General features: G+C 40.8%; 2 protein-coding genes across 5 annotated transcripts; both read right to left on the bottom strand.

Moving 5' to 3' along the window:
* Positions 1 to 377: 377 nt before the first annotated feature.
* zdhhc11 (zinc finger DHHC-type containing 11) lies at positions 378 to 8,773 on the bottom strand. The gene is made up of 11 exons (XM_062986011.1): positions 8,765 to 8,773; positions 4,987 to 5,208; positions 4,694 to 4,872; positions 3,525 to 3,626; positions 3,304 to 3,428; positions 3,004 to 3,156; positions 2,782 to 2,897; positions 1,909 to 1,967; positions 1,693 to 1,756; positions 1,538 to 1,616; positions 378 to 717 (listed from the first exon to the last, which is right to left on the bottom strand). Exons 1-11 carry the CDS (start codon positions 8,771 to 8,773, stop codon positions 551 to 553), a joined length of 1,275 nt encoding a protein of 424 aa, XP_062842081.1. The 3' UTR covers positions 378 to 550.
* Positions 8,774 to 10,463: 1,690 nt separating this feature from the next.
* brd9 (bromodomain containing 9) lies at positions 10,464 to 19,442 on the bottom strand. Of its 4 annotated transcripts, none has more exons than XM_062986008.1 (17): positions 19,286 to 19,442; positions 18,069 to 18,289; positions 17,681 to 17,770; positions 17,468 to 17,597; positions 17,281 to 17,338; positions 15,920 to 16,064; positions 15,716 to 15,826; positions 15,192 to 15,313; positions 14,498 to 14,630; positions 14,344 to 14,416; positions 13,559 to 13,654; positions 13,335 to 13,467; positions 13,132 to 13,243; positions 12,948 to 12,998; positions 11,283 to 11,364; positions 11,014 to 11,187; positions 10,464 to 10,701 (listed from the first exon to the last, which is right to left on the bottom strand). In XM_062986008.1, exons 1-17 carry the CDS (start codon positions 19,335 to 19,337, stop codon positions 10,604 to 10,606), a joined length of 1,881 nt encoding a protein of 626 aa, XP_062842078.1. In that variant the 5' UTR covers positions 19,338 to 19,442; the 3' UTR covers positions 10,464 to 10,603. The 4 variants fall into 4 exon arrangements, with proteins under 4 accessions (XP_062842078.1, XP_062842079.1, XP_062842076.1 ...); XM_062986009.1 differs by having other exon boundaries at positions 15,192 to 15,310; XM_062986006.1 differs by having other exon boundaries at positions 14,344 to 14,630.
* Between the last annotated feature and the right edge of the window lie 9 nt (positions 19,443 to 19,451).

The following is a 19,451-nucleotide window of genomic DNA, read 5'->3' as shown; positions in this document are numbered from 1 at the left end:
CCGACTGGAAATACTAAGACTGGGAATAAAATCTATAGGGTGCTACTGTATTCACCTGTGTGTAGGGGCACAGGCATCATGCACCAGATTTATACTTGGTGGCAATACAGTCGCCAGTCCATGTACCGGTACCATGGGGAGAACATGACAAACTCCTCAAACAGCGAACAAAGGTTTATTTATGAAGTTAAATGTTATGTTGTTGAGATGTATTGAGCTCATTAATTATCAACAATCAGTAATAAAAGGATGTTTTGAGTACCACTCAATAGCGCCATCAAGTGGCAGAATCACTGACACAAACCCAAAAGAATGGATCTGATTTTTATATTAAAAAAAAACCAAACATTTATTAAATATAATACATCATTTCTATAATATATTTATATAAAACAGTTTATTGTTGTTTTGACGATGACGAGCTGAAATAAATGTCGATCACATGATTGTGGAATCGCTGAACCTCTCCCGGAGTATCTGGAGGTGACGTGGAACAGTGGGGCTCTCCAGGAGCTCCAGAAGACCACGCTCAGTCTGTTCTCCCCGTCTCTCAGTGCGTGATCTGCTGTGGAACTGAAGCGCTGTCGATGACCGCCGTGCCCAGATGACTCTGTGTGACGGGGACGCCCTCGGCCGGATGCCCGACGCTCCCGCTTCGCTCAGTCTGCGGCCTTTCTACCCGACTCGTGCTCACACTCCAACCCACCGGAGCTGCACCTGAAACCCGCAACACGTACGGAGTTCGGATCAGAGATAAGAGTAGAATTTGTGGTAGAAATGTCGTTCTCCTGGATCGTTTAGCTGGTGCTGGACTTGTAATCAAAAAGGTTGCCGGTTCAAGCCCCACCACTGCTAGGGTGCCACTGTTGGGTCCTTGAGCAAGGCCCTTAACCCCCAAGTGATTAGAATAGATTGTATACTGTTACAGTACTGTAAGTCACTTTGGATTAAGGCGTCTGCTAAATGTAATCAATCAATCAAATAATCACTCACTGTCTGTTTTACCAGCACTTTATCCTGGTCAGGGTCACAGTGGGTCAGAGTCATGAAACACCTTGGATGCGTTGTCAGTCCATCACAGGACACACACACACACACACACACACACACACACACACTTAGGGCAATTTTTACTAGTTCCAATTGGCATGACTGCACATGTCTTTTAACTTACATTTACATTTTCAGCATTTAGCAGACGCTTTTATCCAAAGCGACTTACATTACAGTTACAGTATACAATCTAAGCAATTAAGGGTTAAGGGCCTTGCTCAAGGGCCCAACAGCAGCAACCTGGCAGTGGTGGGGCTTGAACCAGCGACCTTTGGATTACCAGTCCAGTAGCTTAACCACTAGGCTACAACTGTCCTAAGACTGAAGAAACCCACATGGACACAGGGAGAACATGCAAACTCCACACAGACAGGGGAATAGAACCCAGACCCTTCTGACTGTGAGGCTGCAGGGTTACCAACTGCACTCACCTTGTTGAGTCTTACTGCTGTAATAAAAGTGTTAAATACATAACTCTGTGTACCTGGTATGACGTGAACGGACGCTTTCGAACCATAACTGGGACGATTGTCTTCATCAGCTGATGGAGGAAAATGTTCCATCTGCAACACAGAGAAGCTTCAGTACAAAAACCTTCTGAAATAATGCACCAAAACATGGCTGTTAATCCTGACAGACCTCAAAACAGATGGATCCTGATAGCTGATTGGAGACCTGGGCTCTGTCCTGATATTTAAGGACACTAAAGAGACGAGAAAAGCAGTTCAAGAGTCATTTCAGCTATAGACAAGAACATATTAAATCCATATAAAGTTCCTCCAGGACCAGGACCAGCGTGTAACACAAGTGCAAAACTATTGGGATCATTTCTCTAGAACACAATAAAACATCTACCTTGATTTGCTGGACATTGTCGTTTTACAGTCTACAGACGTCTCCAAAGGTCCAGCGTCCTGAGAACAGTAAATAACAGCATTTTGGCATCAAGCAGAAAGAAGGCGAGCCGGCGGAGGCAGTGTGATGCTTTGGGTGACGTCCTGCTGGGAAACCTTGGGTCCTGCCATCCATGTGGATGCTACTGTGACACGTAGCACCTACCTAAGCATTGTTGCAGACCATGTTCACCCTTTCATGGATGGGCTATTCCTTAATGGCTGCGGATGATGCCTCTGCCACAAAGCTAAAATGCTTCAGGAACGGTTTGAGGAGCACAACAACCAGTTTGAGCTGTTGACTTGGTTTCCCCAGATCTCAATACAATATAGCATCTGTGGGACGTTCTGGACAAACAAGTCCGATCCATGGAGGCCCCACCTCACAACTTACAGGAGTTAAAGGATCTGCTGCTGACATCTTGGTGTCAGATACCACAGCACACCTTCCAGAACTCCTCTAAATGAGCATATTGGAGTAGGGATTTTAGGCATGTGGTTGTCTGAAAAGTCTGGTTGCAAGTCTACAGAAGGTGTGTTGTTAGAAGTGTGTAGACGCACCGCTCAAACCTCAGATCAAGCACATTTTAAGGAGCAGAGCAGGGTGCCGGGTGCTCAGGTGGCGCAGTGGTAAATTACCATAGCCCAATACCACTGGGATCTAGGGTTTGAATTCCCAGCAGTGAAAAGAGATTCCCAAGGTGAAGTGGTGGTAAGAAATGACAGTTTAGTTCAATGCTTGGCCCACAACAGAAGCGACATCAGTGAAAGATTACATGTGCAGTAGTGATGAGGTCCGGTGCCGATATACGTGACGTTCTGAGCTTTCAGTTACCTGAGACGGAGCTCCGTCCGTGCAGGACGTCTGGGCGGCTCCTGCTTGCTGCTGCCTGGAGTTCTGCGACTGGCGGTGCTTCATTACATAATCATACGTACTCATCCTCTTACACACTGCATGGAGAGAAGACAAACAATCTTACATAGAGGACAGTGTGAGGGTGTGTGTGTGTGTGTGTGTGTGGGTGTGTGTGTGTGTGTGTGTGTGTGTGATACTTACACAGGTAAATGTGAAAGATGAGTAGGTGGGACAGCAGAAGGAACGAGGCAAGAGCAAGAATGATGGTAATGAAGGCTAAAACCAGGAGACTGACGGAGCTGATCTGTGTGGGTACCAGGGGCAGGAACGCCAACCACGTCGTGTTGGCGCTCACTGTCGATCAGAGAAATTACATCATAACAGTAGCATTAATGTGCATTCTAGTAAAGATCCAACGTTAGAGACAGCAACATTATCTTAATGATTTGGTCTTTTGTACACCATAAGGCCAGAAACTATTCGGACACCTGAAATAAGCACCTTGAAAAGCGGCTACTGTACGTAGAACAGCTGGATTCACAAAGAGCTCGATGAAGATGAACAGCACAACCACGGTGGTGAGAAACGATCCCAACGCAGCCGAGAGCACGGTCAAGAAAAAGAGCCTGGACACCAAAAAACAAACAAACAAACAAAACACAGCACGTGAGATACAATCCAAGCAAGAAAAGCCAAATGAGTATGATTTGATAATAAATTACCAGTAGTTTCTTCCTCCCACACAGTTGTTGAGCCATTTGCAGTGGTGGTCGAAGTCTGTGATGCACTTGTTGCAGCTTCCACAGTGTTTGACTTTGGATCCTCTGCAGAGGGAAGCAAACGTCACACGTCTGAGCTTCTCTGTGCCTCTGTACGAGTCGGGTGTTCACATACTTTAGGCCATAAAGCATACTTTCCAGAAAAAAAAATGTCATACGCTATATGGACAAAAGTATTGGGACGCCCATTGTAATTATTTAAATTGTGTGTTTCAGCTACAACAATCGCCAACAGGTTAAATAAATCAGTTATATAAAGGATATTATATGCTTCTAACTTTGCAGCAACAGTTTAGGGAAGGTCCTTTGTTGTTCCAGCATGACTGTGTGTCTACAAAGACGTGAAGGGAAGCTCGATTTAAAGAATCTGCACAGAGTTCTGAGCTCAGCCCCACTCAACAGCTCTGAAATGAACTGGAACACCAACATCAGTGTCCAGCCATACAAACGCTGTCGTATTTTGATGAAATGGGCACAAATCCCCACAGACATACTTCACATAGCGGTCGCTCTGTTTTAATAGCGTTTTTGAAATGGGAGTATATATGGCTATTTGCAGGTCAAACAGCCTCTTGTGTCACTTCAGATTAAATTATTTATATTTTTTATACATTAATTAATTATAGAAATAGGTTTTTGTATATCTGCTGTTTGGGAGGATTTTATATTTGCACCCATCCCTATATGGAGAGCACTGCATACTGAACAGTGGGTATCGCACACTGTATACTGAATGATGCACACTGCATACTGAACCATGCATACAGCAGACTGCACACTGCATACTGAACAGTATATACTACATTTTGCACAATGTGTACTGAACAGTGCAATGGATAAGGAGCTCATGCTATGCTCCTCTACGTCTTGGCCAGACAGCAGCAGCAGTGAGGAGAAACCCTATCGTCCTTTCCTCCCTCAGACATGCTCAGCTGTGTCTGTTGCGCCCCCAGCCCAGCTGAGTGTCAGCTATTGTGAAGGAGTCTGGGGGTTGGTTCAAGGTTCTAAGGGCCTCTGCTCTCTGGCAGTCAAGTGATCTGAACTTACAGCAGTTTATTTATTAGCACAGAGCTGCACAGAACATGATATAAGAGTCTCAGCATGATACATACACATCCACCTCACACAGGTAACAGTGCTGATTGTGTATGACGTGTGGCTGGTTCTTCCTGTTGAACACTGGCATCGGCCTGGAGTAATCCTTCCTCACGCGTACGTTATAGTCAGCCGGATCCACCGTCACTGCCGCCAGGTGAGTCAGTAAGTGCAGGACAAACATGAAACCCATCACCTGCATACATCAGTGTCAAGGGGTTCAAACAACATCCAGAAGCAAATAATCAGAAACTAAACAGTGCATAACAGTAGTAATTATATAACAGCATGTCCTAGTTGTGCAGGATACCCCGTATGAGATGTGCTTCCACGGTGGAGGCAGGAGTGGGACGTACACCCCGAATCCCACCACGGCCATGAAGCCGTACACAAGCCAGGCCACCAGCTGGAGAACGTGGAGTGGACAGGACCATCCGTTCACTCTGGAGTGGATGGGCACCATGACCAGATCGCTCCTGCTTCCTCTCTGCGTGGGCGCGGTCCGTCTAACCCGCCGCTCGAAACAGCTCAGCTAAAACACACAGGAGTTTAAATGTCACAGCTTTTAAACAGGCCTGGATATCTGTGCTCTTCTGGACGGGTGTCGTTACCATCAACGAATCTGACAGGTATCACAGAAGATTATGTTTAAATAATGAAGGAAGCCATGTTATTTACAGCCGTATGGAAAAGTCTGGACACCCTGTTTCAGGGATTTTTATTAAATACACCCACACACATTTAATGCACAGTTACCGTTTCAATTCTGATTTTAACACTGGCTGCAAAACAGAAATACACACCCAGGATGAAGCACCAATCACACACTCACATACTTTAGCGCTGCTAATTGACCTTCTGCATATTTTGGGGAGGTGGAAGGAAACCAGAGTATCTGAAGAACATGTAAAACTCACAGAGAATTAAATAGGGATTAAATATAGGGATGTCTCCATGTTACCATGTCTTCTAGTTATTCACCTGAGTATTCATGTAAATATGTTAAATCCAGATGTTTTATTAAAGGTATCTGTTGGGAAACGACACATCTGTAAAGTCAGTATTGTCTTTAACATTACATTTAATATTACATTAAGTTCTGGGTCCTGCTTTTAAAATACTCTAACCCACTACTGCTGGGACTACTGCACTACCCCAGGGTTCGAATCCTCAGCGTCTGGTCATGACATGATTGACTTAGTGTGAGATGCGTCAGAGACGGTTTGGTGTCCTGCCTGGGGTGTGTTACTGCATTGCGCCCTGTAATTACAAGGAATTACACCCACCGTGACCCTGACCAGGACAAACTACTAAATAAATAATATTATTAATAAGCATTGATTTGTTTTCGTCATATACACAGGTCGTTCTCACTACATTCTCACTACCTGACGTGGTAACAGACATCTCTGTTTTGGTCCATGTGGAAAATGATCCAGATAATCATGTTGCCTAGCAGATCTAATCACAGGTCCCAGGTCGTGTAGCGCAGTAGTGCTGCTGATTCAGGTCTTTATTTCATCTTCACCTGCATCACTTTCATTTCCACCTGTACACGGTTCTCAGAGGTTTCAGTCGAACTTGTTCCTGTATACGTTTGTCTTTCAGCTGTATTTACTCTGTACCTCCTCCCTTACTTACACTAATCTGTACACATACAGTATATTAGTTTGCTTTTCCTATCGTCTATGTTTATCTTGCATTTCCCTCCTTTTACCTCTGCCTACACCTATACCAGTGTCTGGTGCCAACTGGAAAGACCAGACCTGCAAAGTCTAGCCAAAATATACACCCTGGACATTTACTCACTCCTACCCAGGAGCAATTGAACATAGCCGATACACCTTCAGCACTTTTCTGAAGGGTCGAGAAAACCAGAGTACTGCAAGAAAGCCCATGTAATAATACAACTTTTCACAGACAGTCACTTGAAACAAAAAGCTAGCTGCAAAACAATGCCTATATGAGATGCATGTGCCTATATCACATGTCCATGTGTTTAAAAATGTATTTAGTCTTCAGTTCTCTACATATTATTTTTATTAATCAGTAAACTGTTGTTACTGAGCTGTAACTTGAGTTGTTATGTTTCTGCCACAACATAAAGATGGTAGGATTAGAATGATTGTGTGTTATTATTGTGTGTTATTATTGTGTGTGTTATTATTGTGTGTTATTATTGTGTGTGTTATTATTGTGTGTATTATTATTATTATTATGTGTTATTATTGTGTGTGTTATTGTGTGTTATTGTGTGTGTTATTATTGTGTGTGTTATTGTGTGTGTTATTATTGTGTTATTATTGTGTGTTATTGTGTGTGTTATTATTGTGTTATTATTGTGTGTTATTATTGTGTGTATTATTATTATTATGTGTGTTATTATTGTGTGTGTTATTGTGTGTTATTGTGTGTGTTATTATTGTGTTATTATTGTGTGTGTTATTATTGTGTGTATTATTATTAATATGTGTGTTATTATTGTGTGTTATTGTGTTATTGTGTGTGTTATTATTGTGTTATTATTGTGTGTATTATTATTATTATGTGTGTTATTATTGTGTGTGTTATTATTGTGTGTATTATTATTAATATGTGTGTTATTATTGTGTGTGTTATTGTGTGTTATTGTGTGTTATTATTGTGTGTATTATTATTATTATGTGTGTTATTATTGTGTGTGTTATTGTGTGTTATTGTGTGTGTTATTATTGTGTTATTATTGTGTGTGTTATTATTGTGTGTATTATTATTAATATGTGTGTTATTATTGTGTGTTATTGTGTTATTGTGTGTGTTATTATTGTGTTATTATTGTGTGTATTATTATTATTATGTGTGTTATTATTGTGTGTGTTATTATTGTGTGTATTATTATTAATATGTGTGTTATTATTGTGTGTTATTGTGTTATTGTGTGTGTTATTATTGTGTGTATTATTATTATTATGTGTGTTATTATTGTGTGTGTTATTATTGTGTGTATTATTATTAATATGTGTGTTATTATTGTGTGTTATTGTGTTATTGTGTGTGTTATTATTGTGTTATTATTGTGTGTATTATTATTATTATGTGTGTTATTATTGTGTGTGTTATTGTGTGTGTTATTATTGTGTTATTATTGTGTGTGTTATTATTGTGTGTATTATTATTATTATGTGTGTTATTATTGTGTGTTATTATTGTGTGTGTTATTATTGTGTTATTATTGTGTGTATTATTATTGTGTGTTATTATTGTGTGTATTATTATTATTGTGTGTGTTATTATTGTGTTTATTATTATTGTGTGTATTATTATTATTGTGTGTTATTATTGTGTGTATTATTATTATTGTGTGTTATTATTGTGTGTATTATTATTATTGTGTGTGTTATTATTGTGTGTATTATTATTATTGTGTGTGTTATTATTGTGTGTTATTATTGTGTGTATTATTATTGTGTGTTATTATTGTGTGTGTTATTATTGTGTGTATTATTATTGTGTGTTATTATTGTGTGTATTATTATTGTGTGTTATTATTGTGTGTTTTATTATTGTGTGTTATTATTGTGTGTGTTATTATTGTGTGTTATTATTGTGTGTTATCGTGTGTGTTATTATTGTGTGCGTTATTATTGTGTGTTATCGTGTGTTATTATTGTGTGTATTATTATTGTGTGTTATCATTGTGTGTGTTATTATTGTGTGTTATTGTGTATTATTATTGTGTGTGTTATTACTGTGTGTATTATTATTGTGTGTGTTATTATTGTGTGTATTTTGTTTACCTGTGTAGTTTGTGTATCAACTGTTGTGTATGTAAATTGTGTGCATGTGGTTTCCTAGCAACGCTTTCCAACACCTCAGCTAACTTTATGCAAATATTAACCAAACCTGTAAGTTTTTATCATTATTATTAGTTCATTATTAGTCTTTCATTCAACAAAAATAAAGTAATATAGTTTAAATAATGTCATTTTATATTCTAAGTTAAGTTTCTGCACCTGATTTGAGTTATTGCAGCTCTATCAAAGTCTACAGTTAATAACAGATCAGAAGCATGTTCACTACATACTAAATACAAGCAAAACTTTACTTACATTTGTCATTTTATTGTTTTAATCGTTCATATGTTTTCATCTGTCACTGTTTATCCTAAATCCTCTTCCATGTAAACCAGTTAACAGCAGTTCCAGTCTTCACCTGGTAAAATCCCACAAACATTTACTGAGGACGAAGGAATACAAACACACAAATAAAAGGTCGAGTTTTAAGTCGTTTCTCAGACATATTCTCTGATAGTTCGCACCACTATTTCCATCGTGTTCCAACTGTACAGGCGTGAACAGTTACAGAGAGAAGGCTGAAGTCCGAGTCGATACAAAAGAGTCGGTTCTCCGAACACCGGCATTTATACTTGAGTCGATTCCGAGCTCTGGGGTCGATTCCATACAGTGCAGTGATTCAGGCAGGACGATACATTCACTAATGCTATTGATTTGATTTAACTAAAATCTTTCAGGGTCAGGGTCGTGTTGGGTCAGGTGCAAAGGTATTTACTCACACTTGTGTTTAGTACATTACATTTACATTTTTGGCATTTAGCAGACGCCTTTATCCAAAGTGACTTACATTACAGGTACAGTATACAGTCTTGCTCAAGGGCCCAACAGCAGCAACCTGGCAGTGGTGGGGCTTGAATCAGCAACCTTCTGATTACTAGCACAGTACTTTAACCACTAAGCTACAGCTTGCCCATAAGATTAACTTGCCCATTATTAAGATTAAAGAATCACCACCTCTGCTGGCTGATGGATGGCGCCTGCACAGTGAGACGGGGGTTAATGTATATTGGTGCGTGACTCTTCATGCTAATTGATGAGTGCGCCTCCCAATGGCTGGGCTGTTTCAGCCATTCCCCTAAACCCCACCCTCAGACATTGCCAATATAGTTGATTTAATATAGTAGATTTGAACCCTAGATTCCCAGATCTCAGCAGTTATGGGCGAGTGTACTGTACCACTGTGGCCCCCCGAGTGATAAACACTAATAAAATAGCTAAATGACTGATACATGACACATCTATACTTCTTCTCATTATTCTTATTATTATTATTACTATTATTCTTATTATTATTTTTTATTTTAAGCTTTCAGTAGTTTTGTACTTTTTCATTATTAAATATAAATGTACTGATAAAATAATTTGATATTTATTCTATTATGGGTAATGCGCTCCTGGTATTACATCGTATCATTTCACGACATTTCGATCTTACGATAGGAATCCGATCTAAGGCAGCTGTGTGTATATTTTTGTCCTGTATGGATTCTTGTTCCTTGTTAATTAGCTCTGGTTTAAGTTTATAGCTCAGCGGATGGAGCCAAATCTCTGTACTGGTATGCAGTCCTACAGCTCTTCTAAGAGCCATCAGATATTTTAGTCTACTTGTAGTTTTTATTGGTCGTGATTATCAAAGCCGAGTTCGTTTCATTTCTGATATTTTAATTTTAATTTGTTTTATTTCATTCCTTTGTTTTGTGTTATTTCAGACTTGATCTATGTTCTTATCTGCTGAGATTCAAACCCTGGATTCCCAGATCTCAGCAGTAACGTGCAAGCGTACTTTTCATCTTTAGTGCTCGGACCCGCTCTCTTCTCCTCAGTGCAGGAACCCTTGCCTTTATTTTGGCAGTTACTTTTCTACAACCTCCTTTTCTGTACCAACGTACCGACCTTCCCATCAAACCCAATATCAAAACAACAACATACAGACTTAAGAAACGAGTAAAACCGGTGGATACAAAAAGCCTCTGGAGGAGCATTTATTGTAAAACACAGTACACAGCTAATCTGTACAAGCTTACAGACACGAGCACAAAATCATACAGCACTGAATCAGATCATTTACACACAACCACATAAACACGGTACACATCAGCTGTTGGCTGCAGAGTCCGGCTCCGGAGACTGAAGAAACTCGTACGGGTCGTGAACCATTTCCGACTGGTCTCCAACACCTAGGTGAGGGCTTCCTGCTCCCAAAAATCAACAAAATTATTGTTTATAAATTGCACAATAAATTATATTGTGTGTTCAAGTATGTATTTGGTGGGGGTGTGAATACTTTTGCTCAGATCGGTGATTGTGTGTGTGCGCAAGCATGTATTTGATGTGTGCAAATGTACACTTGTTGGTTGTTAAGGTTTTCTTAAGTGGTTGATTAGGTAACTTATATGCTCCCAACTTTGCTGCAACAGTTTAGGGAAGGCCCTTTTCGACAAAGTTTAAAGCTTCCAATAAGGACCTTAAACCATGCCTGGATTTCTAGAGGGTAAGAATCTTACCTAAATGATGCTGGTCCCTCTCAGAAGCGTTGGAGAGAGAGGAGAGGATTGAGGAAGGTCTGGAGCCGACCCTGTCCACCGCTGCGTCCTGAAACTCCTGCAGCAGCTTGGCCGTGTCATCAAAATGCTGGTGGCTCTCGTCATGCTCCGGCTCCTTCTTTACCGGTTTGCCCGCTAAGGAACATGAGAAAACACAAGAAAACGTGTTTATGGGTTCGTTTTTGCTAATCATTAAGGCTTAAACACTGAAAGAGAAACAGAAACCTTACCAAGAGGGTTGAGCATGTCCAGAGACATGTCTGGAAAACTCTTCAGAGACATGAAGTCCAGAACCGAGCCTCCGTCTGCACTCTGGGACCAAAAAGTGATTGAACACGGTTAGTAAGCAACATCAGCCAACACAGTGAAGATTTCTTCCATCCCAAGGCACTGGTTTATAAAAGTATGAAGGCATAAAAAGCAATCATACATGACTGTAGACAAATTTGACAGACTCTATATGTGAAAAGTATGCAGACATCCCGTCAAATTATCGAGTTTAGGTGTTTGAGTCAGGCCCATTGCTAACAGTTGTATAAAATAAATGATTCGCTCCCAACTATTTGGTTCTGTCTGATTGAACCTCACAGAACACCTTTAAAATAAATGGGAAAATCAAGTAAAAGTCTGGCCTAAAAAGCTGGATGAAACTTCATTACTTTATTTTAGGGATGTCCCGATCACGTTTTTTTGCTCCCGATACCGATCACGATTATTAATTTTGATCCCGATCCGATACCGAGTCTCAAACCGATACTTGTATTTTTTATCTATTGTCTAGATAAGAACTGGATAATACTGTTCACACAGTGCACACTTCAACTACATCACAGTTATTCACATTAATCCAGTGTACATGTTTAACAACTGAATAGCTCTGCAGTGCTGAAGGGAAAAATGCTGCATCAAAGCTATTGGCTTAATGTTTTGTATTTTTACAAAATCAATCAAAATGAGTGAGATAATTACAGTTTTACTTTAAACTTTACATTCGAAGAAAACAAATCTGTTTAATGCAGTGATGCACTAAAAATGAACAGAAATCTGCGTAGCAGTTTAACTTGAATATAAGAAAAAAAGTTACTTAAAAGCATTACAGTAAAACCTGAATACCAAAATAAAATGGACAGGCTCTTTTGTTATGAAGGAAAGCCAGTTTTTAAAATGCTTGTATTTTGACAATGGTTTGATGGACGTTTCTATGCGAAGTGAGTGTGTTTTGACCCTTTGGGGCTTCCATAGTGCATGGAATAGCGTGCTTGACTCTAGATGTCGGCTATTCGGTACCGTAACAGAAGAAGTTAATAAAGTGTTCTGCTCCCGACAATATGTGAATATAGCGTGTATTTATTTCTTTATTAAACGAGTGCATCACTACGTTGTTTTGTGAACCGGAGTGATCCTGGACTCACACACCATATAAATAGTAAAATTCTACAGTAATGAACGCAGCTCTGCTCCCACCGCCTCGTGAAACGCTCACACTGCAGACGTTACACTTCACTGCTGGACTTGTTGGACTGCACTGTGTCACTTTCCAACTTAAACTATTTCCACACAGCGGACATGCTGATGTAAAACAAAAGATCGGGATTACGATCAGTTAAAAAATGCCTTGATCTCAAAGATCGGATCGGGACATCCCTACTTTATTTCCTGAAGGAAACCCACACAGACACAGGGAGAACATGCAAACTCATACAGAAAAGACCTGGACCACGCCACCTGGGCATGGAACCCAGGAGCTTCTTGCTGTGAGGCGACAGTGCTACACACGCTCTTGGTTTTGGAACGGGATGTCAAACAAGCTCATGGTCAGGTGTCCACATACTTTTCAGGTAACCATATAGCGTACTTTTTACTTTTACTCCTATAGTGAGGACAGACTGTATTACCTGCATATCACACAGTCCAGCCCTGGCCTCGTCCACTGGCATGTTTCGTTTCTGAAACGGTAAAGCATCTGAACTGAATTAAAGGAGCAATGTAGATAGATTGCACAGAACAGTATATTTTATATAACAGTCATATTTGGCTTAATTATCACAACCAGAGCTGCTTCTCTGTGAAACGCGGTACCTTTCTGATCTGGAAGACAGCCTTCGAGTGATCCCCGTTTGTCATTTTATCCAACAGATCATCCACAAGCCTCTTGGTAAAACTGCCACAGTCCTTCACAAACTCCTGCAGACTGGCAACACACACACACACAGATTGACAAACCTAATCTAAAATGGCATAACAAATAAATCACACTGAAATTCTGAGATCTGAGCGCCGACCTGAGAGCGCACTGGACTCCGGTTTCGTCCCCGTAGGCCGAATAGAGCATGTCGGTCTCCTCGGGGATCAGGTCTGGGTAGATGGAGTTGTTCTGTAACGTCTGGGTGTTGTACGCGTTGCTCAAAAACGTCACTGAACACGAGAGGAGACATGAAATCAAATCAGTAAAATCCGAACGGTCTGAGTAAGGTGTGTAGGAAGAGGAAAGCTCTGCGATCGTTACCTTTGAGTCTACGGTCATCTTTGAATCCTAGTGACGTCAGGCCAGGTAATAGTTTATTAGATAGAGAGCTTAAATCTACAGGATGAGTCTCTTCCTCTGTAAAATAATTAGAGAAGCTGTTTTAGGGGTGGAAAGATTTGAACAATGTCATACACGCTATATTTATGAACATCAGAATGTGAAGTTCCATCCATCCATCTATATTTCCTTGTAGTTCAGGTGTTGAATGCAGCAGATCTGTTAAGCATAAAGACCTGAGAGACTTTGATAAGGACCAAATCGTCATGACCAGACGTGAGGTGCAAGAGAAGTTGTAATGAGCACACACACACAGTGGTCAGAGCCGGTAGGCTGTTGGACGTCCAAGACTCACTGAACCCTTCTGTGTATAGAGCTGCTAAGTCACAGGCCAATCAAACACACCTACGCCTGTAACGGCCACACGGGCATCGGAACTGGTCATTGGATTAATGAAAGAGGATCATTTACCCATCAGAGAGATGCATCAGGATGCACTGTAGCACGTCAACCTTGCAAAATACAGAAACTGAAAGACCTGCTGGTAAGATCCTGGTACCAGATATCAAAGGACTACTTCAGAGATCTTGTGGAGTCCATGTGTCGGGCAGTAAGTGCTGTTTTGACAGTATTAGGTGGTTGATCTGCAGAATAACTTCAAGATCATTCAGTCTTTATATATATATATATAAAGAATCAAATCATAGTCTTTCTTGTTTAGTTTTTGAAGGGTAACTGGGTTGTGTTGTGTCTATGGTGGTTTATACCTTCTGCCTCCGGGTCCTGATTAACGACGGTATAAATCAGAGATCCGTCTCCTTCCTTTTTGATGTATCCCATCTGATTTAAAACACAAACACGTCCGTCAGTAATCACACCACACTGTTGGTATCTAGTGATGCTTAATAAAGCATCTCTTACCTTGGAGTTTGGCATCGAGCGGTTGATGCGATCCCGTGCCTCGTCTGCCGCATGTTCCACCAGCGCCAGGACGTGTTCCTCGGCCGTGCTGTCCGTCAGGCTGCACGCGGTCCCCTCCGGCTCGTACAGATCACTACGGTTAAAACAGAACTGCTGTTACCCTCGACAGTGCACAAATTCTCCTTAACCAGATGCACTGTACGGCCGAAAGTAAGTGGACACCAGAACATGAGCCGGTTGGACAACTAGCTAAAAATCCAAGTGCTTTCATATGGAGTTGGACCCCCTTGAAGCAATAAGTTCCAACAGCCTCCAATTCTCTGTTAAAGCTTTTCGCAACATTTTGGAGTGCGTCTATGACAATCTGTGTCCATTCTGTCAAAAAAGTTGAACAGAAGGCCCGTCCTGCAATCCATGTTCCAAGGTCAGGGTTCTGTGCATGCTACACCAAACCATATATTTATGGACCTTGCTTTGTGCACTTCATATCCTTTTTTATTATATAATTTACATTAACAATTACAGTATTTTACATGGTTTATTTTTTAATACCTTTTAGCAACAGGTGTGGCAAAAAAAAATCAGAATTCTTTCATTTGATTAGTGTCCACATACTTTTGGCCAACTGTCTAAAAAGTGTAACTACACAAACACAAGAGCTCTTCACAAGGACTCGCCTGGTGCTTGGTTTTACCTAATAATGGGCTCCTTGACGGGCTGCTTTTTGGATTTTTTGGTGGACTCTGCGTGGAAGGGGACGGCCTCGGGAACAGGGTCCTCTCCGACCACGTCCTCGTCGCCCAGAATGGCGGCCTGCTGAGAGAAATCCATGTCGTGCATGAAAGACATGCTGCGCTTCAGAGCTTGAAGCCGCTCCTGGGAACAGAGCAGACACAGAGCCGCGCAGCACCGCGTTTACTCCTCCATCGCGAGGCCGTACGGGGGGGCCGTGACCATGGGGGGGCGAACTTAAAAGCGGATGGCTCTGAATGGAAGGGCTCCGTCACAGGATCAAAATAATATAGGAGTAATAATAATAGCAGTGTGGGATGAGAGCAAAATGACAAAGCAAAAGTAAAGTCATGACATGAACATTAGAGGAACTGAGGATGGAAGAAAACAGTAGAGATCAGGTGGTTTAAAAGTGCAGAAGGTGGTTATAAGGAATGATGATGAATGTACTAATTTAAACAGAATGATAACTGCATGTTGAGTTACTTTGCTCATCATTTTGAAGCCGGTGTGCAGGAGTTTCTTGGCAGCTTTGTAGTAGACCGTCTCGGGCCGGTTGTACACCATGGCGTTGTCACACATCAGCTTGAAGTCGGCCTGAACGTCGGAGAGACACAATCCGTGAGTTCCTGACTGAGTCAGTCTGGTAAGCGATCTCGTGCTAATGAGGTATAAGATTAACATGAATACCTTAAATTCTGTGACTGTTTTGTATTCGTTCATATCGATCTTCTCCTTCATGGTGCTGAAGTCCATGGGATGTTTAATGATCATGGAGTAACCTGGTGCGATGGCGTCTGTCACCGGAAAGGCGAAGAAGCCGTGGGCGTCTTTCCTAAGAGGACAAATGCAAAAGCGTAAGCACTGGATTAAAACTACAACAGCGTGATTTTTTTTACACTGTTGGAAGGAAACAAACAGGGACATGTCAGGCCCCATTAACATGAATATATATTATTTAGATACATAGACAGACAGATAGATAGACAGATTATATAGATGGATGGATAGATAATTTAGATACATAGACAGACAGACAGATCATATAAATAGACAGACAGATAAATAATTTTGACAGACAGACAGATAGATAGACAGATTATATAGATGGATGGATGGATAAATAAAAAAATTTGATAGACAGACAGATAGATCATTTTGAGACAGACAGATAAATAGAAAGACAGACACAGATAATTCAGATAGATAGATAGATAGATAGATAGATAGATAGATAGATAGATAGATAGATAGATAGACAGACAGATAAATAATTTAGATACATAGACAAGACAGACCATATAAATAGACAGACAGATAGATAATTTTGATAGACAGATAGACAGACATAATTTAGATAGATACACAGACAGATTGTGTAGATGGATGGATGGATAGATAATTTAGAGACAGACAAATAGATAGACAGACAGATATATAGATAATGTTGATAGACAGATAGATAATTTTGATAGACATACAGACAGACAGATAATATAGATAGACAAAACAGACAGGCATATGGAGATAGATAGATAGATAGATAGATAGATAGATAGATAGATAATAGATAGATAGATAGATAGATAATAGATAGATAGATAGATAGATAGATAGATAGATAGATAGATAGATAATAGATAGATAGATAGATAGATAGATAGATAGATAGATAATAGATAGATAGATAGATAGATAGATAGATAATAGATAGATAGATAGATAGATAGATAGATAGATAGATAGATAGATAGATAAAATCAAGTATATTAAATTATTAAAGAAAGAAAGTATTACTGTACAAAACTGTGTAGCTAAGTAGAATAAAGATAAGTGATGTGTAATATAATAAACTATTATAGGAGTCCTTTCACAAGACAAATTAGCAACCACAAAAAGTCACCTCATAAGCTAGGCTTCTCGTTTACAGGCTTTATATTGTGTTGTTTATTTCATCTGCACACATGCTAATTTGCAAACCAAATGTGCCACATCAAGCAAACACATCGAGCACATCGAGCACATCGAGTTGTAGAAGTGTGTGTTCAGACCTCTGGAGCAGACGTAAGAAGTGCTCAAGGAGCTGCTGGCGTGGCGTGCTTTCATTTTCTGGAACCAAAACAAGACATATGTTACAATTTAGGTCATTTAAAGGCGTACAGCTATAGTCGTTATGTTTCACAATCAGTACAGAATGGCTAATCAGTGTAAGGTGACATTTATTAAAGGTCTGTCTACCTTGCTGAGTGCGGCAGGCTCGGACGGGCCGGTCTGCCTGCGTGTCCGAATCCACCTTCATGCTGAGGTGCAGGTCATCAGGATCTGCCTCTATCTTCTCCCTCTTCCTCTTTTTCTCCTCCACCACTACCTGCGGGAGAGCATCACATGCATCATACTTAAGGATCTTCAAGCCTTATTATAAGCAGGAGCAGGGACTGGTTATGACTTTACCTCGACCGGTTTGGGAAGAGTAATCGGCTCTACTGGGGGGTTAGTGGCATTTTCTTGTTGCTCTCTTTCGCGTTTCTTTTTCTTCTCCTCCTAAAAAAGTGTGCAATAAATAAGAGGCATAAAATTTCAGTGTCCACCTGTGCAAGGGCAGAGATTACACTCACTCTGATTCACACTGGGTGTTTGACAGCCAAGACTCATTGATGCCAGAGGATATAAAGTGACATCCAACGTTAACAGCGAGTCTGTCTGTACCATTTATTTCATGCAGAGGAAGCTCCTGCTGGTCTGTGTACAGATGTTTGTACTGTCCTGTGTCTTCTAGTTTCCACCCACTGTTTATTTGACACTTAAATCTAACCAACAACTTGAATCCTCCATTACCAACCTTTCTCCGTCTCCTTTCCTCATCGCCCAAGTGCTTGTCCTTCTCCTTCTCGGATTTCTTCTTCTTTTTCTTTTTCTTTTCCTTGTGGCGCTCCCGTTCATGATCCGAACGGTCGTCATAATAACTCGAATCGTGTCCCGAGCCAGAGAGTTCTGTGACCTCGCTTCCTCCGACCTTCAGCACCAGCTTCAGTGGCTTATCCAAGGGCTGGTCCTCATAATCTAAAATACAGGATTGGATCACAGCACAGGTTAGATCGGCTATATAAAATTATGAGGATTTTAACGTCATGTTTTACACACTGTGGTTACATACATGACAGGACAGGTAGTTACTGCGTACACAAGATTCATCAGTTCAAGTCTTAATGTCAAACACAGTCAGGGACAATCTCTAGTTCACCTCACCTGCATGTTTTTGTACTGTGGGAGGAAACCGGAGCTCCCAGAGGAAACCCACACAGACACTGGGAGAACATGCAAACTCCACACAAAGGACCCGGACCACTTCACCTGGGAATCGAACACTGCAGTGCCGCCCCAGTGACAATAAAACCCTGGTGTAAATGGTTTTGTGAAAACAAGAAAACTGACAACTGGTGACGTCTCTGTGCCCATATAACCCGAGGATGTTAAGGTGAACCTCAAATTGTCACCTCATGCTGGGTGGAAATTTGTCTGTCAATCCTGATGTAAATAAGAAGCTGCTGGAACACAAGTAACACTGTCCAAAGTCAAGCCTGCTTTACACTGCCATAGGCTGGAAAGCTGCCTTGCAAGAACCTAGTCACTGCTTCTGACGCCTCTTTTGCACGACTTGCTTGACTGTGGACAGTGACAGCTCTTAATAACACTGGTTTTTAGACGTTTATGGGTTCCCGAATCACATCTAACATCCAGACACATTTTTAAAGCATCAGATGACAGTTATTCTCGACCTTAGATGAAGACCACTGTTCCATGTGATCCAATCCTTCATTTCCCGAAAAAAGAACAGTTCCAGCAATCTTCCAGCTCAATTCGAGCGTTGGTTTTGTCCACCTGAGCTTGTACAGCTGGTTAAGTGGTATATAAACACCAGTCTGCACATTAAATTGAATGAAATAATATAGTAGAGTGAAGATCTGCGCATGCGCTGTTGAAATCTCGCCCCAGTCGTCTCCAAAGAATAAAGCTAGTTCGCCAACACAAGCATTTAAATGCGTTTGCTCCACTTACCACCGTCTACTGTCCTCCACTCGGGCTTGTATTTCTTGTGCTTCTTTCCCATGGTGTGTTTTTTATAGAACTTAGTCTAGGCGTTAAAAAATAAGATCCTTTTCTAAACAGTCAGCTAGCAGCAGCAACAACAACAACGGCCGCTGATAATAACAAGGGCGGAGCG

The sequence above is a fragment of the Trichomycterus rosablanca genome, chromosome 23 (genome assembly GCF_030014385.1).
Source record: "Trichomycterus rosablanca isolate fTriRos1 chromosome 23, fTriRos1.hap1, whole genome shotgun sequence".
Lineage (NCBI taxonomy): Eukaryota > Metazoa > Chordata > Actinopteri > Siluriformes > Trichomycteridae > Trichomycterus > Trichomycterus rosablanca.
This window is presented reverse-complemented; position numbering and strand designations above follow the sequence as displayed.